Source organism: Diabrotica virgifera, chromosome 7 (genome assembly GCF_917563875.1).
Source record: "Diabrotica virgifera virgifera chromosome 7, PGI_DIABVI_V3a".
NCBI lineage: Eukaryota > Metazoa > Arthropoda > Insecta > Coleoptera > Chrysomelidae > Diabrotica > Diabrotica virgifera.
In genome coordinates, this window is record NC_065449.1 from 144,143,268 (window position 1) to 144,163,175 (window position 19,908).

General features: G+C 31.2%; 2 protein-coding genes across 3 annotated transcripts in view; one reads left to right on the plus strand and one right to left on the minus strand.

Moving 5' to 3' along the window:
- LOC114328565 (serine/arginine repetitive matrix protein 2) overlaps positions 1–19,908 on the plus strand; it is a 186,230-nt gene that overhangs the window by 3,782 nt on the left and 162,540 nt on the right. The window lies entirely within an intron of this gene.
- On the minus strand, positions 10,935–14,265 carry LOC114328566 (cathepsin L-like proteinase). The gene is made up of 2 exons (XM_028277448.2): positions 14,077–14,265; positions 10,935–11,275 (listed from the first exon to the last, which is right to left on the minus strand). Exons 1-2 carry the CDS (start codon positions 14,167–14,169, stop codon positions 11,063–11,065), a joined length of 306 nt encoding a protein of 101 aa, XP_028133249.1. The 5' UTR covers positions 14,170–14,265; the 3' UTR covers positions 10,935–11,062.

Consider the following 19,908-nt stretch of genomic DNA (forward strand, 5'->3'; position numbering starts at 1 on the left):
CAAAATAACACCCTAGGGCATTATATCATATTTAACAGACTTCGAAATCATGTCATTATTTGTCAAATAATATACCAGTCGAACATTAAAACATTAACTGAAATGTATGTCGATATGTAACATCATTGATATGTACTGTCAATGTAATAATTAGGAAATGACTATTATTGGTGTACATATTTTGTAAAGTTCTATGGTACATTTATATTTAACTATCTTATAATATATTTGACACAATATAACTTTATAAAATAAACACAATATAAGTGATAAATTCCAATAAACACAACAAATGCGGATTATGTCACTGTCACTGAAAATGATAAACATCAAAATGAATAGGTATCAAAGATGCTGTATTGTTTATCCTTGATTAACCCTTTCAGTTCCCCTTTAATATTTCCAACCTACTGTGTCAGCAGAAATAATTTCCTTTAACTATTTACATGCCATGGAAGCACTTAACTTACGTGTCCACAGCACTAATCTATAGTCACTGAAAGGGTTAACTTATTGTGCGTTCTATGGACAATCAGTTTAATTTTACCTATTATAAAAAGTAATTTGTGAATAATTTCATGCTTGTGCAAAGATATAATAGAAGAACTGTAAGTCTTATTTTTAGTGTAGTTTATTAAAGAATGACTATAGTCTAGCCACTGAAAAGATGGAATGATCACGTGAACAGCAAGCACTCTTAAAACGATCCTCTTTTGATGTCACCAATTTTCCCACGTTTACACTGCTCAACAACAACGAATTTTAAGCACTGCCTAACAAAATTCAGCAGTGGAAGTGCAAAACACAAATTATGATGGTGTAAACAGTTCTTAGAAGGTCTGGCTTCGAACGACCGGTCGATGCTGGCATCGAATGATCACGCAACCTTGAATTCCACCTTTTGAATGGCTCGAGTATAATATTCTTCATAAAGACAACTAGCTTTCCTGGAAGCCTTGGACTTGTGGCCTTGAGCCATAGAAAGTCATTTCTCACATTATTAGGGAGTTTTTGTAACTGCCTAACGTAACATATCTCGCTGTATATAAAGCGTAAAGAGCTAACGTATTGTAGATGGATGAATTTAAACTTGAGAGTTAAAGTTCTGCACATAATGTAACAATGGTGTTGGCAGTGTTGCACTCATCGAAAGTTATAAACTAATAAGTTGTCAGTCCTGTCACTTAACCTTTATAAAATTTAAAAATAATTTTTTAAATCATTTTTAAATTCCGTTCATAATAGGGAACTGGCACATTTTTTTATTACATAATAATGTTCAGTTTTGTTTAATAATGAAATTTCCAAAATTTCATGCTTCAAAAACTCATAATAACTTAGAAATTCAAATTTAAAATCTTCTGTGATTTAAAATAGTTCATACCTGTGATGTCACATAGTTTTACTAGCTTGTTATGTTTATGGTTATATGTATTTAGGTATATTGTTCTTCTCCTTCTTTAGTTTATTAGACTCCATCTACTTGGGTATTTGGCCAGCTCATTGTCGCGGTATAAGGGTCGATGAATGTGATCGTATGTCATTGTAATACTATATACCAGTTTGTTGAGATTGAAGTTTGATACAGTTTTTGAAGGAAAGGAAAGAAGGTTTACTAAGGAAAATAAAATCATTTTGTAAAAGTATAAGTTTTCTATGAATAGTTCAAACGATCAAAAACACCTGTGACGTCACATAACTGTATTTTCTACTGACGTTGATAATGTCAAATTTAAAATTATATACAATTTTGTTTAATTCGTTGGTGCAGAATGTAAACATTAACCATATGACGTCACAACACGTTTTGGGCTAGCTGCTTTAATTTGCATTTAGAATTGTCTTTAGGGGCCAAACGGAACACAAAAACAACTTTTTTATTTTTGATACATGTTTTAAATGACGTTCTGTTGTGATTTATAACATTTTTTTCAAATTTAAAATTTTATGCAAGTTCTCTATTGTAGAGTCCTTTTCATGAGCATTTTTCAGTGCGTCACAAATGATAGAAAAAAAGGTAAGTCCTTGATAATACACATTTATGACATTTATTCTAACATGACATTTTAGTTGAATCTGACAGTTGTCACATTTTATTTGCAATTTGGCATAATAACAAATCAATTGTGTTTATTGCATTTATAAAATGGTATTTTCTTTTATTTGCATAGTCTTATAAATTGTACAGATTATATATATATATATATATATATATATATATATATATATATATATATATATATATATATATATATATATAATCATATCCCTTCTACCATACAATGGTGTAGGGTTACAGATTATATTCGTAGATATATTATGTAATTCGTAAATAATTTTTTCTTCGATTATAGCGCCATCTATTAACAACTAAAATAACTGGAATACATGTTATAAATGTCTGTTATCAGTTATCACAGACGTGCCTTTTTTTCGGTCACATACGATTTATATATAAATATAATGTTCTTGAACTCCTAAGTGGAGCATAGAGCTTCAGTGAAAACGCGCCATCGGGTTCTATTTTGCGCTAGGGCCTTCACCTCATTCCAAGACTTTCCTTGACTTCTTATCTCGTCCATGATAGATCTTCTCCAAGTTTGTGCTGGGCGACATACGATTTAATGTGAAAGAAATCGAAAAACTGTGACGCACTGAAAAATGCTCATGAAAAGGACTTTAGGACATACTGCAAGAGATCATCTATTTCTGTAATTTCCTCTTCAACTCCTGATCTATAAAAAAAAACAAGGAGAACCTCTGTGCTTGTGTTTAATTTTGTTTATTAAGGGGGTAGGCGCAAAACTTTGTCCAATGCTATTTAAATGTATTCATTTTTTCGAATCCTGAGAAAACTAATAAGTATTCTTGCAAAATTTAAATGCAGAATGAAAAGTTACATTACTACTAAGGGCCGAAAATACCTGAAAACTTCTATGTTTTTAATAAGTTACAGAGGTGAAAAAAAAAGAGAAAATTTAGTTTGATTTTTAATATCAAATATTTAATTCAAAAGAAACTTTTTGTTTATTCTAAGGAACTTTGGGCCCTAGATAATAATGTAATCTTTCATGCTGCATTTAAATTTTTCAAAAATATTTATTAGTTTTCTCAGGATTAAAAAAATGAATGCATTTAAATAGCGTTGGACCAAGATTTTGCGCTTACCCATTTAATAATTAACTTAAACTAAATGTTGAATGGCAACTGAGTTCAGTTGTTCAGGTTCAGTTGCCATCCAAAATTCTTAATGTAAGAGCAGTACATACTTTAACAATTTTATCCATCGTTTGGAAGTTTAATTAACAATTAATTAATAAAGCATTGATTTCTGCAAAAAAAATTGTTGCATTCATCAGCATCTCAAGCAACAGTTAACTTTGTCTTTTTTAGGTCCTACTTATTACTATGGTTTCATGAAGCTTTAGAAATATCAGCATTTAGGATATAGTTGAAGTTAACTAGTTGGTCATGGTCACTTGTTTATTTCAAGTTGGTATCTGTTACAAAATGCATTCTGCTCTGTCTTAGACAGGCCGCAAATCAAAGAAACATGAAACGTAAATCACGTTTCATGGAAATAAAACACTGCTAAACAAATAGACGTCCGGCCATTTATGAAACTTTCCGAAAATAAAAATGTGTTATGAGCATGAATCACACTCGTTTCATTGGTAGGCGGACTTCAAGATTTGTTTAGCCGTGTTTAATTTTCATGAAACGTGTTTTACGTTTCATGTTTCATGTTTTTCGTTTCATGTTTCGTTGGTGTGCGGCTTGCCTTAGACCTACAGTCAGAATCTGGGTATTAGACAACATTCCCCAAACCCTCCCACATCTCCGTCGTCTCGATATTTCAAAAACTTGAAATTTAGAGTTACATTTTTTCCTCTAGTATCATTATCTAAAGTCTAAAAAGTCACATCTTTGTAGTACCTTTGAATTATCTCAATGATTAGTGTTATTTTTCAAAAATTTGCTTTTATAGATTCAGTTTCTGTTATCTTCTTATGACTGACAGACTCTAATTAAAAACATTTATAATAACATCATATTTATTATATTCTTGTTTTATCAATACACTAGTGATTTTGCCCATCGCTATGCGGCGGGGAATACAATCAATAACTGCCTTCTACAGTTGTTGCACTCAATTGTTTGTGACATCCACCTATTTTATCGTATCTCCTTCCAATTTTTTCTAACACCCTCCAATTTTATCTGATAACCTCCATTTTTTCTGACTCTTATTTTTTTATATCTCGAGATTTTTATATCTTTTATTTTATAACTCGAGAAGGACTGGATTGCTTTGGCTACTTTTGATTTTGAAATATTTATAGAAGGCTAAGGAAGAAGATCTTTACAATATCCCATCAGATCTCAAATTGAATTACTTGTATACGAAGTGTGTAAAAAATGTGCTCCTTCCTCAAGAATATCTCTATTTTTTACAATATCGAAAATTAATATACAGAAAATGTGTATAATTAAAAATAATTTTAAAATATTGTTTACTTACAATAATAAAAACTATTTTTCAACATTTTCTTTGCGATCAAGTTGAAAATTCAAGTTTGTGCATTAATGCAATACATTATAATAATTATAAATTTAATGAAACATTTCTAAACACCATATTTAGATCAAACAAAGTGCCAAAAGCATTGATTTCACGAGAAACGTAAAAAAGTAAATAGACCCGAAGTTGCCCCGGTTTTGTGACGTAAATCTAAAGGAGTATAATATAATTGTGTGTATATGACAAGAACATTTTTTTTTAGTATTCTCTTTACATCACATTTTCTCACCTTTTAAACCTTTCTTGGACTTCTACAAATGTTTTAAAATCGAAATTAGTTAATTCAATTCAGTCATTCTGAAGAGAAAATGAGAATGAAGAGAAAAATGTAATATGGAATGGTTGATTCAGCATAAATGTTCAGCAATTTTTGTTCCCTGGTCTACTCTTATGTTATATTACCATCCTATCTGTTACCATTTTGTACTTTAGTAAAGTGTGAAAGGCACCATAACATGAAAAGTGTCCCTGTCAAATTTCTTATTTGTAAATCCAGTAAGTTGGTTAGGATCCTGAATGAAGTGTATACCCTCTGCTCACTTTAATGTTTTTTTAAGATTTCTATACTTTATATTGTAACAGTACAATCTGATAATTTTTTGGATGGATAAAATCCAATCCAAAGCAATTAAAAAAATTATAAAAATTTGGGTCCTTGAGACCTATTTGGGACAGAAACAGAATCTCTGACCAGAGTCACCTCTATTCTCTGTCCCACTACATTTTTATTTATGGGATCATGAGTTACTTATTTCTGTCTTATGTCCATTTTATTCCCACTAGTCTGTACAAGCTGTCTGGTACAGCAGTGCTCCTATACAACCTTCTTTTTTTGTGTGACGTGCTTGTTTTCAAGTATTGGCTATCGTATTAACAAGCTGATAAAATAGTTTCTGGGTCTGCAGCTATAAGAAACAATTCCTAAACTGTTCGACCTGTCCATTGTCTAATGTTACGCAGCCAGGACAGTTGTTTTTTTCTTCCAACCCAGCGTTTCCTTCGATTTTGTCAGACCGTAGTTCTTGAATTAATAATCATTAATTAATTGATATTGGGACCGTGCAAGTTCGGCAAAGCGACCTCTATTTCTACGCTCTGTACTTTTATTCGCACTTTTAATTATATTGGCCAATTATATTAGTCCTGGTTGCTGAATAATTGTCAAGGCCTTAGTCCAAAAAAATAATAAGAAGAAAAAATAAGATGCAGGTTATGTTATGCAAACGTAAACAACTGTGTGTATTAAATAAAATTAGTTATTAAAATGCAGTATTGCAAGCAAAATACAATTAATTAAATTTACCTTTATATAATAATTGCATATCATATCAATATTGTGGAGCAATATATAATTTTTCTGCTTCATTGACAGAAGGTATGAAATATACGTCAATTTGACAATTTCAATTGACAATATGAATTATTTAAGATAGTTGCAATATTTCTCCGCGACTCGCGCACGGTCGTTTCTCGTTTCCCTTTCAAGTACTTGCACACCGCGAATAGGTCGAATTTTAAAATTAAATCATTTTGGTCTGCAATACTCCATAATTTGTAGCCTCTTTTGATGGCTTTTTCGGATTATATTGTTTCAAACTACTTCGTCCTTTAAAAACAATCCACACTAAGTTTTCTTGTACCCTGATAATATGTTTAACTATTATTATGGGAAATAAGCCACAATTAAATTGAAAAAATAATTTTATTAACGTTTCGACGCTCAAATCGGGTGTCGTTGTCAAAATACAAAATACTACTAAAATAAACAAAAATGTTGTTGCTAAGTAAAATATTCTTCTAATAATTTATTTAATCATTTATTTGCATTTATATTGACTTTATATTGGCAATTCAGACATACATATATTATACATTTTAAAGTAGAAGACTTTAAAATGATATTGCCAATATTTATGAGTTGCGTTCCTGGGACGATTTTACTGAAAGATAGTTCATTCGATTACATGAAATCAACCCCAACTCAAGAATATCCGTCACAAAAAATCATAGCATGTGATCTGTCTTTAAAAAGACAACCAAGTGTAACGATGACAGTAAAATTCTCGCGTTAGAGATTCCATAGTAAATCACGAGGGAAAACTAGAAAAAAAACCTCGTGATACTATCCCGTCATCGTAAGTATTTGGTCTTACATTTAATTTACTCTCAAGAAACTAATACCAAATTCTGACTTTAATATGTTTAAATTATAAATAATATTAATAATACATATACAGCGTGTCTACTTAAGTTGGAAACATATGGGAAACTTTTTTATTATTAATTTTACGAAAAAAAGTTATTCTTTATAAAAAGTTCTGCATGCCCCAAAACCTAAGATTCAATCATCAGATATCAAATTTTCTCAATATTATACGAGGTATGTCAAAAAATATGAATTTCTGTCAAGGGTAAAGTACCTTTATTTCTCTCAATATCGAAAATTCTTATGATAAAAAGTTGTTTGGAATTAAAAACTAAGATCAAATATGCAATTACATGCTTCTAAGTGAAAAAAATTTTTTTTCTCAAATTTATGGATACCCAACATCGTTTTTAATTATTACAAATATGATAACTCGTTTATTATTCATTTTACGAAAAAAAGTTATTCTTCATAAAAAGCTTTGCATGGTCTAAAACCTAAGACACAACCATGATATATCAACTTTTATTAATTTTATACGAGGTGTGTCAAAAAATATGAAATTTGCTCAAGATTATAGTACCTTTATATTTCACAATATTTCAATTAGAAGGATGTAATTGCATATTGAAACAAAGTTTTTAATTCTAAACAACTTTTTTAATAACCGTTTTCAATATTGTGAAAAATAAAGGTACTTTACTCTTGAGTGAAATTCATATTTTTTGACATACGTCGTATAAAATTAATAAAATGTGATATCTGATGGTTGCATCTTTGGTCTTAGGACATATAGAGCTTTTTATAAAGAATACCTTTTTTCCGTAAAAGTAATAATAAAAGAGTTATCGTATGTGTAATAAATAAAAACGAAGTTAGTATCAATAAATTTGAGAACAATTTGGAAAATATCCTTTTTCAATTAGAAGCATGTAATTGCATATTTGATCTTAGTTTTTATTTCCAAACAATTTTTCATAATAAGAATTTTCGATATTGAGAGAAATAAAGGTACTTTACTCTTGAACGAAGTTCATATTTTTTGACATACCTCGTATAATATTGACAAAATTTGATACCTGATGATTGAATCTTAGGTTTTAGAGCATGCAGAACTTTTTATAAAGAATAACTTTTTTTCGTAAAATGAATAACAAAAAAGTTTCCCATATGTTTCCAACTTAAGTAGACACGCTGTATATACAATAAGTAATACTAAAATATAAAATATGAACTCGATATGTTATTGACTTACTAATCGTGGTATTTTCTTTCTATTGTCTACCTCTTTCAGTATGGGTAACCACATCCTACTGCATTCTACCGAGGAATTTGCGACACAATTGGTTTCATTTACATAATTAGAGCCGCTTCTTTGATTTTATTCTTGAGTTGGGGTTGATTTAATGTAATCGAATGAACTATCTTTCAGTAAAGTCGTCCCAGAAACGCAACTCATAAATATTGGCAATATCATTTTAAAGTATTCTACTTTAAAATGTATAATATATGTATGTCTGAATTGCCAATATAAATGAGTCAGATTAAATAAATTATTAGAAGAATATTTTACTTAGCAACAACATTTTTGTTTATTTTAGTAGTATTTTGTATTTTGACAACGACACCCGATTTGGGCGTCGAAACGTTAACAAAATTATTTTTTTCAATTTAATTGTGGCTTATTTCCCATAAAAATAGTTAATCATAAAAATGCCACAAGGAAATAGCTTCAGAACAACACTGATAATATGTAGTACATTGCTTGTTTAGTGTACCTATCATCAGTCGAATTTTAAGTGACGTATCTTTATTGTCTGTGGTAATTTGATGGCTATCATTTATACACCAGGGAAATAAGGCAAAAATATACCATGTTCGGGACACTTGAGAAGCCAGGTTGCAAATGAGTTTTTTGGGTACTATATACCTAATACATTATAAATACAGAAATGCCCGTCACAGTTTGGACGAGAAATTTAGTTATTAACAAAACAAGTATCAAAAATGGGAGTTTTTTCGTTTAAATCGCTACAGGTAAAAATTGGGTAATTAAATATCTTATTTATAATATTTTTCTTTTAGTAGATGAGCCAAGGTTTAAACTAGAGCTTTTTGAATTTTGGTCCGATCATTTGTTGCTTAGGATATTGCAACATAAAAGTAAAATTTTGAAAATAAAAAATTTGCTATAACTTTTGCGAAAATGAATTTAAGACTTTTATATTGCATGAAAAGTTGAGTCAAACAGTCCACACAATGCACAAAAATTTTTAAGACGATTCCTCAATTAGTTTAAATTTTATTCAATTTGTTTATCGCAAAGAACTTTTTTTTCGCAATGTTATTGTTCAGAAAATAATAATGATATAGCAATTCTGTGAAAAGAATATGAAAGAAGAATAATCATATTTTCAATGCATTTAAAAAAATCATTAAAAGGTCATTTTTATCACTCAGAAAATATTTTACTAAAATAGAGTCATTTTTGGCTTATAAACAATTTGAATAACTTTGTTAATATTAAATGTTCATTTTTATCACTCAGAAAATATTTTACTAAAATAGAGTCATTTTTGGCTTATAAATAATTTGAATAACTTTGTTAATATTAAATGTAGGCTAAAACTACAGTGAGATTTGAAAAACTGGTATTTTTATACGAATTTTCAAAGAAAAACTTTTCGCCTAGGTTAATTACGGTCAAAGTTAGCCACTTTTTTTATTTAATTGACGGCTACTTTGTTTATAACAATTAAGCAACCTAACTTGAGCCATTTTGAAGTTGAAGATATATAGTTTATGTGTAAAAGATTGAGTAAACTTTGAACCTCAACAGAGTGGTTAATTAAGTTTTAAAAATGGCGTCCGAACGAAATTAATTCGTGGTCGGTGGAGGGGAATTAATAAAATCCGTGCACTCAAAAAATGACACTGATTCTGCAAACATATGCTGCGATTAATATTGCCGGAGCTTGTTGATGGATTTTGATCATAATTTTTTTAATTTGTATGTACTTGTAGTCTTATAGAGTACGTTATGTACACACATCCCCACCTAACACTACAAAATGTTAGGGGGAACTCCCCTTATCACTCAGGGATATGAAAAATAGATTACGATCGATTCTAAGACCTACCGAATATACATATATAATTTCATAAAAATCGGTCAAGCGGTCTCGGAGGAGTATGGAAACTAACACTTTGGCAGGGGAATTTTATAGATGTAAATATATAGATGGCTATTAACAAATAGGGGTTGGTGATAAAAGAGTGAAAATTAAGAGTTGTATGTATTTTTTCATTCTACATCATATAAAATTAAGATAGATAATTTTGTCCAAAAAAATAAAAAAAAATGTCAGGGGGGCAGCCCCCTTATAACTTATGGGTATAAAAAATTGATTAAAACCTCTTCTCCGTCCTATAGGATATACGTGTAAAATTTCATAAAAATCGGAAAAGCCGTTTCGGAGTAGTGTGGTAACTAACACTGTTACAGGAGAATTTGATGTATATAGAAGTAACTGCGAATTAAATAATAAAAGTGGCTAACTTTGAGCCTAATTAACCTAGGCAAAAAGTTTTTTCTGAAAATTCGTGTAAAAATACCAGCTTTTGAAATTCTAAAGTAGATTTACTCGATAGTCAAATTGTTATTAAGCCAAAAATGACTCTATTTTACTAAACTTTTTTCGGAGTGATAAAAACGACTTTGTAATGATTTTTTCAAAACTGCGTTGTGCATCCTGCGAACTCTGGACTCGCTGTTCCTTTTTCTAAGTTGTAATCTTTAAGAACTTCGACATTCTTACGACAACATCTTTCTTATGCCGTTTTCGGTCAGCTTCAAGAGGGTAAATTTTTTCATTTAGTTCGTCTTCAACCACACTGTCTTCTACGTCTGATTCTTCCATCTCATCTACATCATTTTCAGCTACTTCGCTTTCTCGATAATATACAGATGGACCAACAATTTTTATTTCATTATTGTCAGATTCGCTGTCTTAATTTTCATTAAGTTTGACATCATCTGATAGGTCCAGAATTTATATTGCTAATTCTTCTAGACGATAAAAAATCACAACGATTTAAAGATTTGGGACTTCAGTGTCCCCTCGAAAAAAAAAACCATTAATAAAACTTCTATGGTTTTTGTGTTTATTTTGTGAGCCAAAATATTTTTAAAATAATACACATACAATATGTATACTATTTTATTAAAAGTATTTGGAGTACATCAATAATAAAATTGGTTTTTGGTTTAAAGTAGGAACAGAAGATTTCATTTCAAATAAGAGAATTTTTTTCATTTTTAATAACATTTTGTATTATTGATGATTTGGTCTTGGCCTATATCCATGGTTTCTATTAGCCCATTCTTCAGGAGACAAATCAGAAAATTGATTTACACCCATGGTATATGTAGTTTCACCCTTTTCATATTTTTTATTGTGCTCTTCTATTTTTCGCAAATTGTCTTGGAATATCTTAAACCTATTGTTTTCCTCGTCTGAAGATTCGTAAGCTTTCTGGAACTTTTGCTAAAAACCCATATGAATTATTAAAAAAAAATGACAGAATAGTGAAAAATGTAAGACATAGTTTCCAGCGAAAGTTGCATTAGTAATCCGCTAGTTAGCGACATCAGTGAAGCTCAGAGCGAATAGTGATCGTGTGATTTCTATTGTGAGTTTTAAGCTCCTAAGTGCGAATTAATACACACACATACAGAGTGGGTCTGTAATTTGGAATCAATTCAATAGCTCAAATACTAATTGTTTTTTTGAAAAATGCTCAGATTTGTCGATTAGGGTATTTCAAATTGAAATTTTTTACATACAATAATAATGTATACAGGGTGTCCCAATTTAGAGATATGACGTCACAGTTGATTTTCTTAAATGGCAACACTGTCATTTTGATGGCTGTTTTGATAGGGTGTGTAAAGTTAAACATAACTGCAAAATACAAATTTTTATTCCCTACCATTTACAAGATAATAAAAAATAACATTACATCTCTAAATTGGGACACCCTGTACACATTATTATTGTATGTAAAAAATTTCAATTTGAAATACTAATGGACAGGTCTGATCATTTTTCAAAAAAACAATTAGTATTTGAAATATTGAATTTATTCCAAATTACAGACATAACTTTGTTATTTTTTATTATCTTGTAAATGGTAAAGAATAAAAATTTGATATTTTACAGTTAACTTTACACGCCCTATCTAAATAGCTATCAAAATACCAGTGTTGCCATTTAAGAAAATTAACGGTGACGTCATATCGCTAAATTGGGACACCCTGTATACATTATATGTAAAAAATTTAGATTTAAAATACTAATCGACAGGTCTGAGCATTTTTCGAAAAAACAATTAGTATTTGAACTATTAAATTTATTCCAAATTACAGACTCACCCTGTATAATAAATCCGTTTTAACTTTTAGCGATAAATATTTTTCTTTACTATAAAGCGTTTCACGTTCAGGGGACAGGCGCAAAATTTCGGCTCCAATGCTATTTAAATACATTCATTTTTTCGAATCCTGAGAAAACTAATAAGTATTTTTGATAAATTTAAACGCAAAATGAGAGATTACGTTATTACCGAGGGTAGAAAGTCCCTGAAAACTTCTGTTTTTATTTTAAAAGTTACAGAGGTGAAAAAGAAGAGAAAAAGTAGTGTGATTTTTAATTTTCAATATCTCATTCAAAAGAAACTTTTTGTTTATTCTAAGGGACTTTCTTCTTCTTCTTAGGGTGCCTGTCCATTCCGAACGTTGGCGATCATTCTGGCTATGATGACTTATACGGTTGGTTGATATACGGAATAGTTGTGTTGAGGTCTTTCTATACCATGCTCTCAGGTTAGCAAGCCAGGATATTCTTCTTTGTCCTGGGGCCCTTTTTTATTCAATTTTACCTTGTAAAATGCATTGGAATAGCTCGTATCTGCCTTGATTTCTCATTATATGTCCCAAGCACTGCAGTTTATGGCCCTTCACGATGTTGACTAAATCTGCGGTTGTGTTCATCCTCCGTAGTACTTCTTCATTGGTGACTTTGCCTGTCCATGGTATCTTCAGGATCCTTATGTACAACCATAGCTCAAAAGCCTGAAGTTTCGATAGAGTTTCTGCCTTCAATGTCCACGTTTATACTCCGTATAGAAGCACTGAGTACACGTAACATTTAAAGAGCCTTATTTTTGTTTTTAGGGTGAGGTCATGGCTCTTGAACACAGAGCTCGTAGTCAACAATGCACTTTTTGCCTTACCGATGCGACATTAAATCTCTTGAGTATTGTCCCACGACTCATTGATTATAGTTCCCACTTTCTACCCTCGGTAATAATGAAGTCTTTCATTCTGCGTTTAAATTTTTCAAAAATATTTAATAGTTTTTTCAGGATTCCAAAAAAATGAACACTGTCCGTGGGGATATTTTCCAAATCGAACATTCGCTATCTTTGTCATACAATGCACTCAGTCGAACAGAATGTGGTGACAAGACAGTGACAAACAAGGTTACTAAATATTTGACATGGCTTCAGGAATATTTTGAGTTGTTTAGTAAATAATATTGATAGTGTATTTAATAAATAATTGATTTAAGACGTGAAATTAATAAAAAGTTATTTATTGTTTATTTTTTATGGAAGATCTAAGCAGAGAATACACCAGGATATATTCTGCGATCCGAGTATTTTGTTGTTAAAGATGTCAAAATTTATCCAAGGGTTACATAGTAACAATATATTATTAAAAAAATAACTTTTTCTCTTTTCTCGAGTATTAGTTTTTATTTTATAAATTATTGTAATCACTGAATACATAGTTAGTGAAAAAAATGTAACGGTTATCCAAGAACATTCAAAAGCCATCTCTAAGTTAATGATGACAATGTCATTGTCAACTAATCTCCATACTAAATTTTACTACTCGTAATTTGCCGTGGAAAGAAAGAAAAATAGGGATAGCCGTAAAATATTTACGCCTACGCTCTTGGAAACGGAACGTTGGGTAGATAGGGCTAGGGCTACATATTTCTTATGGACAATAGACGCGCGCCGTTGCCACGCCGTCTGATTAACTAATCTACTAGCAACATGTGCCTGAGAGTTTTGGCAACACTGATCTGCATAAGCCACTCAGGAAATCAAAATGTCAAATCTTTTTAGATAAACATCTAATTGTCATTACAAACTTCAACTATGGCTTCCATATAAACAAACACAATATTTAAATGAGTCAGTTTTTCACATTTACATTGCGTTATCATTTTTTTAAAAATTGTTATCGATAAATGAATACGGAATCAAAACTACTTACTTTAAACTCAGCAAACTGTTCTTGATCATTTAAAGCAATTGCGTTCGCCATTACGTAAACTGCAAAGAAAACAAGAAAATATTTATAAATCATTTTAAATTCAGCTTGAGATACACGAATAAAGTTGATAACTAAATCGGTGAAGTGTATATTTTATACCTACTGTAGCGATAAGATATTGGAACACATGAAATATCTGGCAATATCCTTTTTATCAATTTTTTTAGCGATTTTATCAGTTTTTTATTGAAATGACCTTGGGAATGTACGGGGTGCATATTTTTCAATTTATTATTCCTGAAGAGACATTATGATTGCTGAATAGGAAAAGCAATCATTCATTTTCATCCTTTATATTTGTACGCTGTGTCTAGGTACACGCTAACTTGTACTCAAATCAAAAAGTTAGATACACGCGAACGAAACGTCATCAAGCCAGTGACGTCATTATTTAGCGTACGCTGTGATATAGCCCGTCCCAAACCCTTTTTTCAGTGCGTCACAAATTATCCAATTCTCTCTAACGAATTATAGTTGAAAGTGACAGAAAAAAATACCTCTGTGATTATTATACATACATTGAACTTAGAAAATTATGTATAGGGCTTTTCATTCACAGTCATTTGTTTCGAGCTTCTGTCATGTGTCACATAATATTATATCTACGTCATACGTTATTGGTATATACCACGACACAAACCAAAGACGTATGACGTAGATATATTAATATTATGTGACATATGACAGACGCTCGAAACAAATGACAATCCATGAAAAGCCCTATTCCTTGACAGGTAATAACCAATCAATGAGGCGAGTAAAGACAATTTGACACAAATATAATCGATTATATGGTAAAATGACAATTGTAATTTCTAGGTTCGAAATTTGTCAACGACGTAAATATAAATATTTTATGTCATTGGTATATTCGGATATTGTATAGTACTCCGGTCAACTTACGCATCCGAGGCTACAAAAATGACCATCAAGCTGAAAATTGGCAGGATTGTTAAAAATACCATCATAAATGAAATCTAAAAAGTCCTCATAAATCCGACCCCTGCTAAAAGTTTTACGCGGGGTCAAAGGTCACCAAATATGGTTTTTAGCAATTTTCAGCGAAACGGTAAGTTTTATGGTAAAATTAGTGCTAACAAAAAATGTAGATTAGATAATTATCTATAAAAAATGTTTTATTACTTTTTTTCCTGGGAGCCACCGTTTTTGAGAAATAACGATTCAAAAAGTGGTAATCGTCATAATATGCGCACACGTTTCCACACCACCTTTGAGGTAGTGTACTTAGCGCGTTTTTTTAAAATGGTTTCCCCAGTAGGCCTATTCCACGGATCTGTTATGATTCTGTTTAATTTAAAGCCATTTAATAATTGATATTGACAAGGGTTAAAAATGATTAAACTTTATATAAAGCGGTATAAATTAAAAAAAGGGAAATTTATCAAACTGGTTCATAATTTTCTAATACTTCTGCTTCCCTTGTTCTTCTTCTCATTTCTCATTGTTCTTCTTCCTCTTCTTCATCTTCTAGTTCTTCTTCTTCTTCTTCTTCTTCTTTTTGTTCTTCTTCTTCTTGTTCATCCTGGGTGCAAGTAAATTGTCCCAATAATGACACATCGCATGGCTCCTCGATAGAATCAAATGAATCCTCAATTGTTGGTGATTCAACATTGGAGCACGACCGGTTTTGACAATTAGTGCATGCTACCGAACAAAACAGTCCAACTTTTTTGCAACCACATTTAGCGCTACATCCCTTTTTACAGTTGCAAAAAATTGTGTTCAGGAGTTTTTCCGGCGCAGGGGGGAGTAAAGTTTGAATTGGTTCTAATCAACTGTCGACTAATTTCCATCCACAGTCTTTTGGATCTAGCTGATAACCAAGCCACACTTGAACTTGGTAATATAACCGAAAAAGACGTTGGTGAGCAGCCGCTGAGGTTGGAGGAAGACAAGATAACTGCACTTGTTTTTTGTTTCGAGTACTTTTAAAAAAACATGCATATCGAAACTTATCTAAGCACGTAGTTTTCTTAGGCGCTCCATACATATAGAGAGAAGAGATGGCCACTTTTTTCACGCTCTTCATTACATTCCTGGCCGCAAAATAAGCATTGTTTTTTAAAACAAAAAGCTGGTTCACTTACACGTGCTCTAGTAAGAGGAGGATTTTGGTCGATGTGGCTTCTTGTTTTTCATATTGTCTTTTAATAGCTGCAGCAATAAAACACTTTCGAATATAACTTTTACGACACTCCACATGTATGGTCACAGATTTCTGCTGTTTAAGAAATTCTAAAAATCCATCAGCTCTTTCAGTACTTGCATTGATTAATGTTTTTATACCACGTTCAACGGTAACAATTTCACCTTCAGTTAAAATTTTAGCGCAAATAAAACAATGTTCTGACATTTTTGTTATAACAATGAAAATAACACGATACACGAAATACACGATAAAAAAATATAGGTTTAACACGTATTTTCACTCCGGAGTAGTACTCAAGACTAATTAATACCTCGAGGATGTCATCTACCTGAAGGATTTCGCCACCCAGGAAAATTACGATGTAATTTGCATAAGTATTTATTAGTACTTAGCAATAAACATTTTGCCTAGAAAGTTGTCTTTCATTATTATGTTCAAACCCTTCTGAGAAGAGAATAGGTAGGGTGATTAGATTAGCTGACGAACGTGTTTATTCCGACAAAACCCATCTTTGCAAATTGAACTAAGGCGCATAAATAAAAAGAATTATTATAAGTTAATACTTTGTCATTTGTTGTGTATTTTTGTTGGGATTAAGCCGTAAAATTCAAATAATTCTTATTATTTTCGCGTTACATTCACTTTGTAAAGATTTTTTTGTTGGCACTGTAATATAATACAGCTTATGGATTGCATCCCTCGGTAGACCGCAAGCTGTATAGTAGAAACATTATCATATTTATAATCTTATATTATTATGTGTAATATAAGTTAAGTTGGCCGTAGAATATTATGTTTACTTGTATTACAGCTTCAGTGATGTATATACCTGGTGTACTAATACATATATTATGACGATTAGAAGTCTTTCAATTCTTTGAATCGTTGTATCTCAAAAACAGTGCCTCTTAGGAAAAAAATTTATTAGATATCTATTAGATATTTTTTATAGATAATTATCTAATCTACATTTTTTGTTAGAGCTAATTTTACGATAAAACTTCGTTTCGCTGAAAATCGCTAAAAACCATATTTGGTGACCTTTGACCCCGCGTAAATTTTTTAGCAGGGGTCGGATTTATGAGGACTTTTTAGATTTCATTTATGATGGTATTTTGAACAATCCTGCCAATTTTCAGCTTGACGGTAATTATTGCAGCCTCACTCCTATTTTTGAGTCTAACTAGACCGGTCTATAGTGAAATTTGATACTATATTTACAATTCAATTTTACATAAAACTATTTTAAATATTAATATTTTGGCAAATATTTGTATAAATATTGATGGTTATATAAATATAAATATTCTGAAAACTGTGAGATTCAAGTAAAATGTCATTTAATGATTTGCGACATTCTTAAAATCCTATATGACGTCAAAATTAATGACGCACAAAAAAAGGGTTTAGGATACTATACACGCTAATTTTCAGATTTTTTGGTGCATTTAGTGTTTGTTTGATACACAAATATATTTGTGATTAAGGAAGCAGTGCTGTCGCCAGGGTGGCGGGGGGTACAACGTCCTCCTTTATTTAGATGGACTTACCCAAGTTTTCTTTATGTATTTTGACCCGTAGAACACGAATTTTTTGGCTAACAGTTGATTCGGATGTCGATAAGATTGTTATAAACAAATAACTTGCAGAATTATATAACAGCGATTTTTCGCAAAACAAAACATTTTTTTGTATTTTTACATCCATATTATCTAGATTTTCATCGATATACAACCCATCCCCATGATTCTACATATGACTATTCTCACTCCATCTATTCAATCTGCCATTACCAACATATAACACTCATCTATATTACAACCAAATCAAAAAGTCTTATTTTCTTACTGGGTCCCGTTCATGTTCCATTCTCATTAATTTTCTCATAGACATCTCATACCCATCCTCTCTTCCCCTACTGTCAACTTCATCTTATGACAGGTTTGGTTTTAAACCCTTAGGGATCCGGGCAGCTTGCAGGGTCCTTAGGAATTAGTCGCCTTAGTCTGAGTTTGTGTTTTTTAATGATGTATACCCCTAGATTATTTAAGACATTTGTATACTCCACACCCCCACTGTGACCTCTTTTTAAACTTACACAAATTCCAACAGCTACCAATAAGTTAAATAATTCGATAACTTCAAATCAACACAAAATTGCTTTTCTAAATCCTGGGTCTATTGACAATAGGATTTGATTACTGATTTCAGTTTTCGAATAAAAATAATGTATGTAATGTGGTTTGACTACCAACTTTATTGACAATATACGTGAATACACATTTTTAAAACTACAACATCTAGTTTATTTTAATTTTAATTGATTATTTTTCACAGTGGAAGTGAGTGTTGTTACATTTCTTAATTTAACAAGCTGTACACCATAGTCTTCAAATATGATAGGTCAAATTTTCAACTTCCTGTCGAACTGTCACTTCTGTCCTGTCATCGTTCAGAACATGCAGAAGTCCCCATTCATTTCATCGTCACTTGCCACCATACTGTCAATATGTGAACAAGTCGAATCAGAGCTCAGATGGTACCTAGAGCGTATTACATGGAATATTTTAAACATCCATGCTTAAGTTCGTATATTTCTTCAATGTTTTCTTGACGGATTACTTTTAATCTTTTAAAGGGTTTTTACCCACATAGTTTTGTAATATTATATTTTGGTGGTTAGCATGTTAGATCACGTGAGTATAACCTACAACTTTTCTTAACCGTAGTCAAAATTTTAAAACCTTTGCATCATTTTATCAGGTTATATTCATTTTAGGTAAGCACTGATGATGATTGGTCAACCAACCGAAAACTAGTTCTGTGATGTAGCCCTTTTTAGGGATTCTAAATATATACCTTTTTCTAAAGGATTTTATTCGTTTTTTTTTGTATTATAATGGTATACAGCCAACTACAGGAAAACGTTTTCCTTGTGGATTAATAAAAAAGTATTTTTATTAAAAAATTTTTATTAGAAATAATTTGCAGCAATACAAGTAATCAAAACCGGTATAATTCGACTTGATTTTTTAAATGCGGCAAGCAGAATTGCTATTTTATTTGTTGATCAAAAGTTATTCGAGTTCAAAAATTGCAATTTTTCGATTTTTTGAAAATTTAACCGCGTGTATCTCGAAAACTGTGCATCCTACGAAAAACTTATAACAACATTTTTTGCTTAGAATGACCCAAAATCGGTGTTATGTAATTCTGCAAGTTCTTTGTTTATAACAATCTTCTGGACATCTGGATCATGGTGACAAATGTAATAGACCAAGAGGCAGCGCTGAAAAATCTCTTTGAATTTACTAAAGCTAGATTTTTCACAGTTGATTACTGTGAGTGTGTAGAGAAACATACTGCGGTCGGTCAAGCGAAACGTAGAACAGGGGTTACTGAGAGGGTATCAAAGTTGCTTTCCTACAAAGGTAATTAAATCCATTTACTAAGGCTGAAAATCAGTACACACATGCTAAATTAAATATAAATAAAAGTTATTATAGTCGGTCAGCTGTATAACGGGACAGAGCCGGTCGGTCGGCTACAATAGTCGATTGAGGAAATGAAGCTTTTGGCTCGCAATTTTTTCGTCCAGCATG

Excerpts from the sequence above, each read along its gene's own strand:
- LOC114328566 (XM_028277448.2), bottom strand. The coding sequence starts at position 14,169 with ATGATTTATAAATATTTTCTTGTTTTCTTTGCAGTTTACGTAATGGCG. Across the intron at positions 11,276-14,076 it reads AACAGTTTGCTGAGTTTAAA|CAAAAGTTCCAGAAAGCTTA; the intron begins GTAAGTAGTTTT and ends ATGGGTTTTTAG.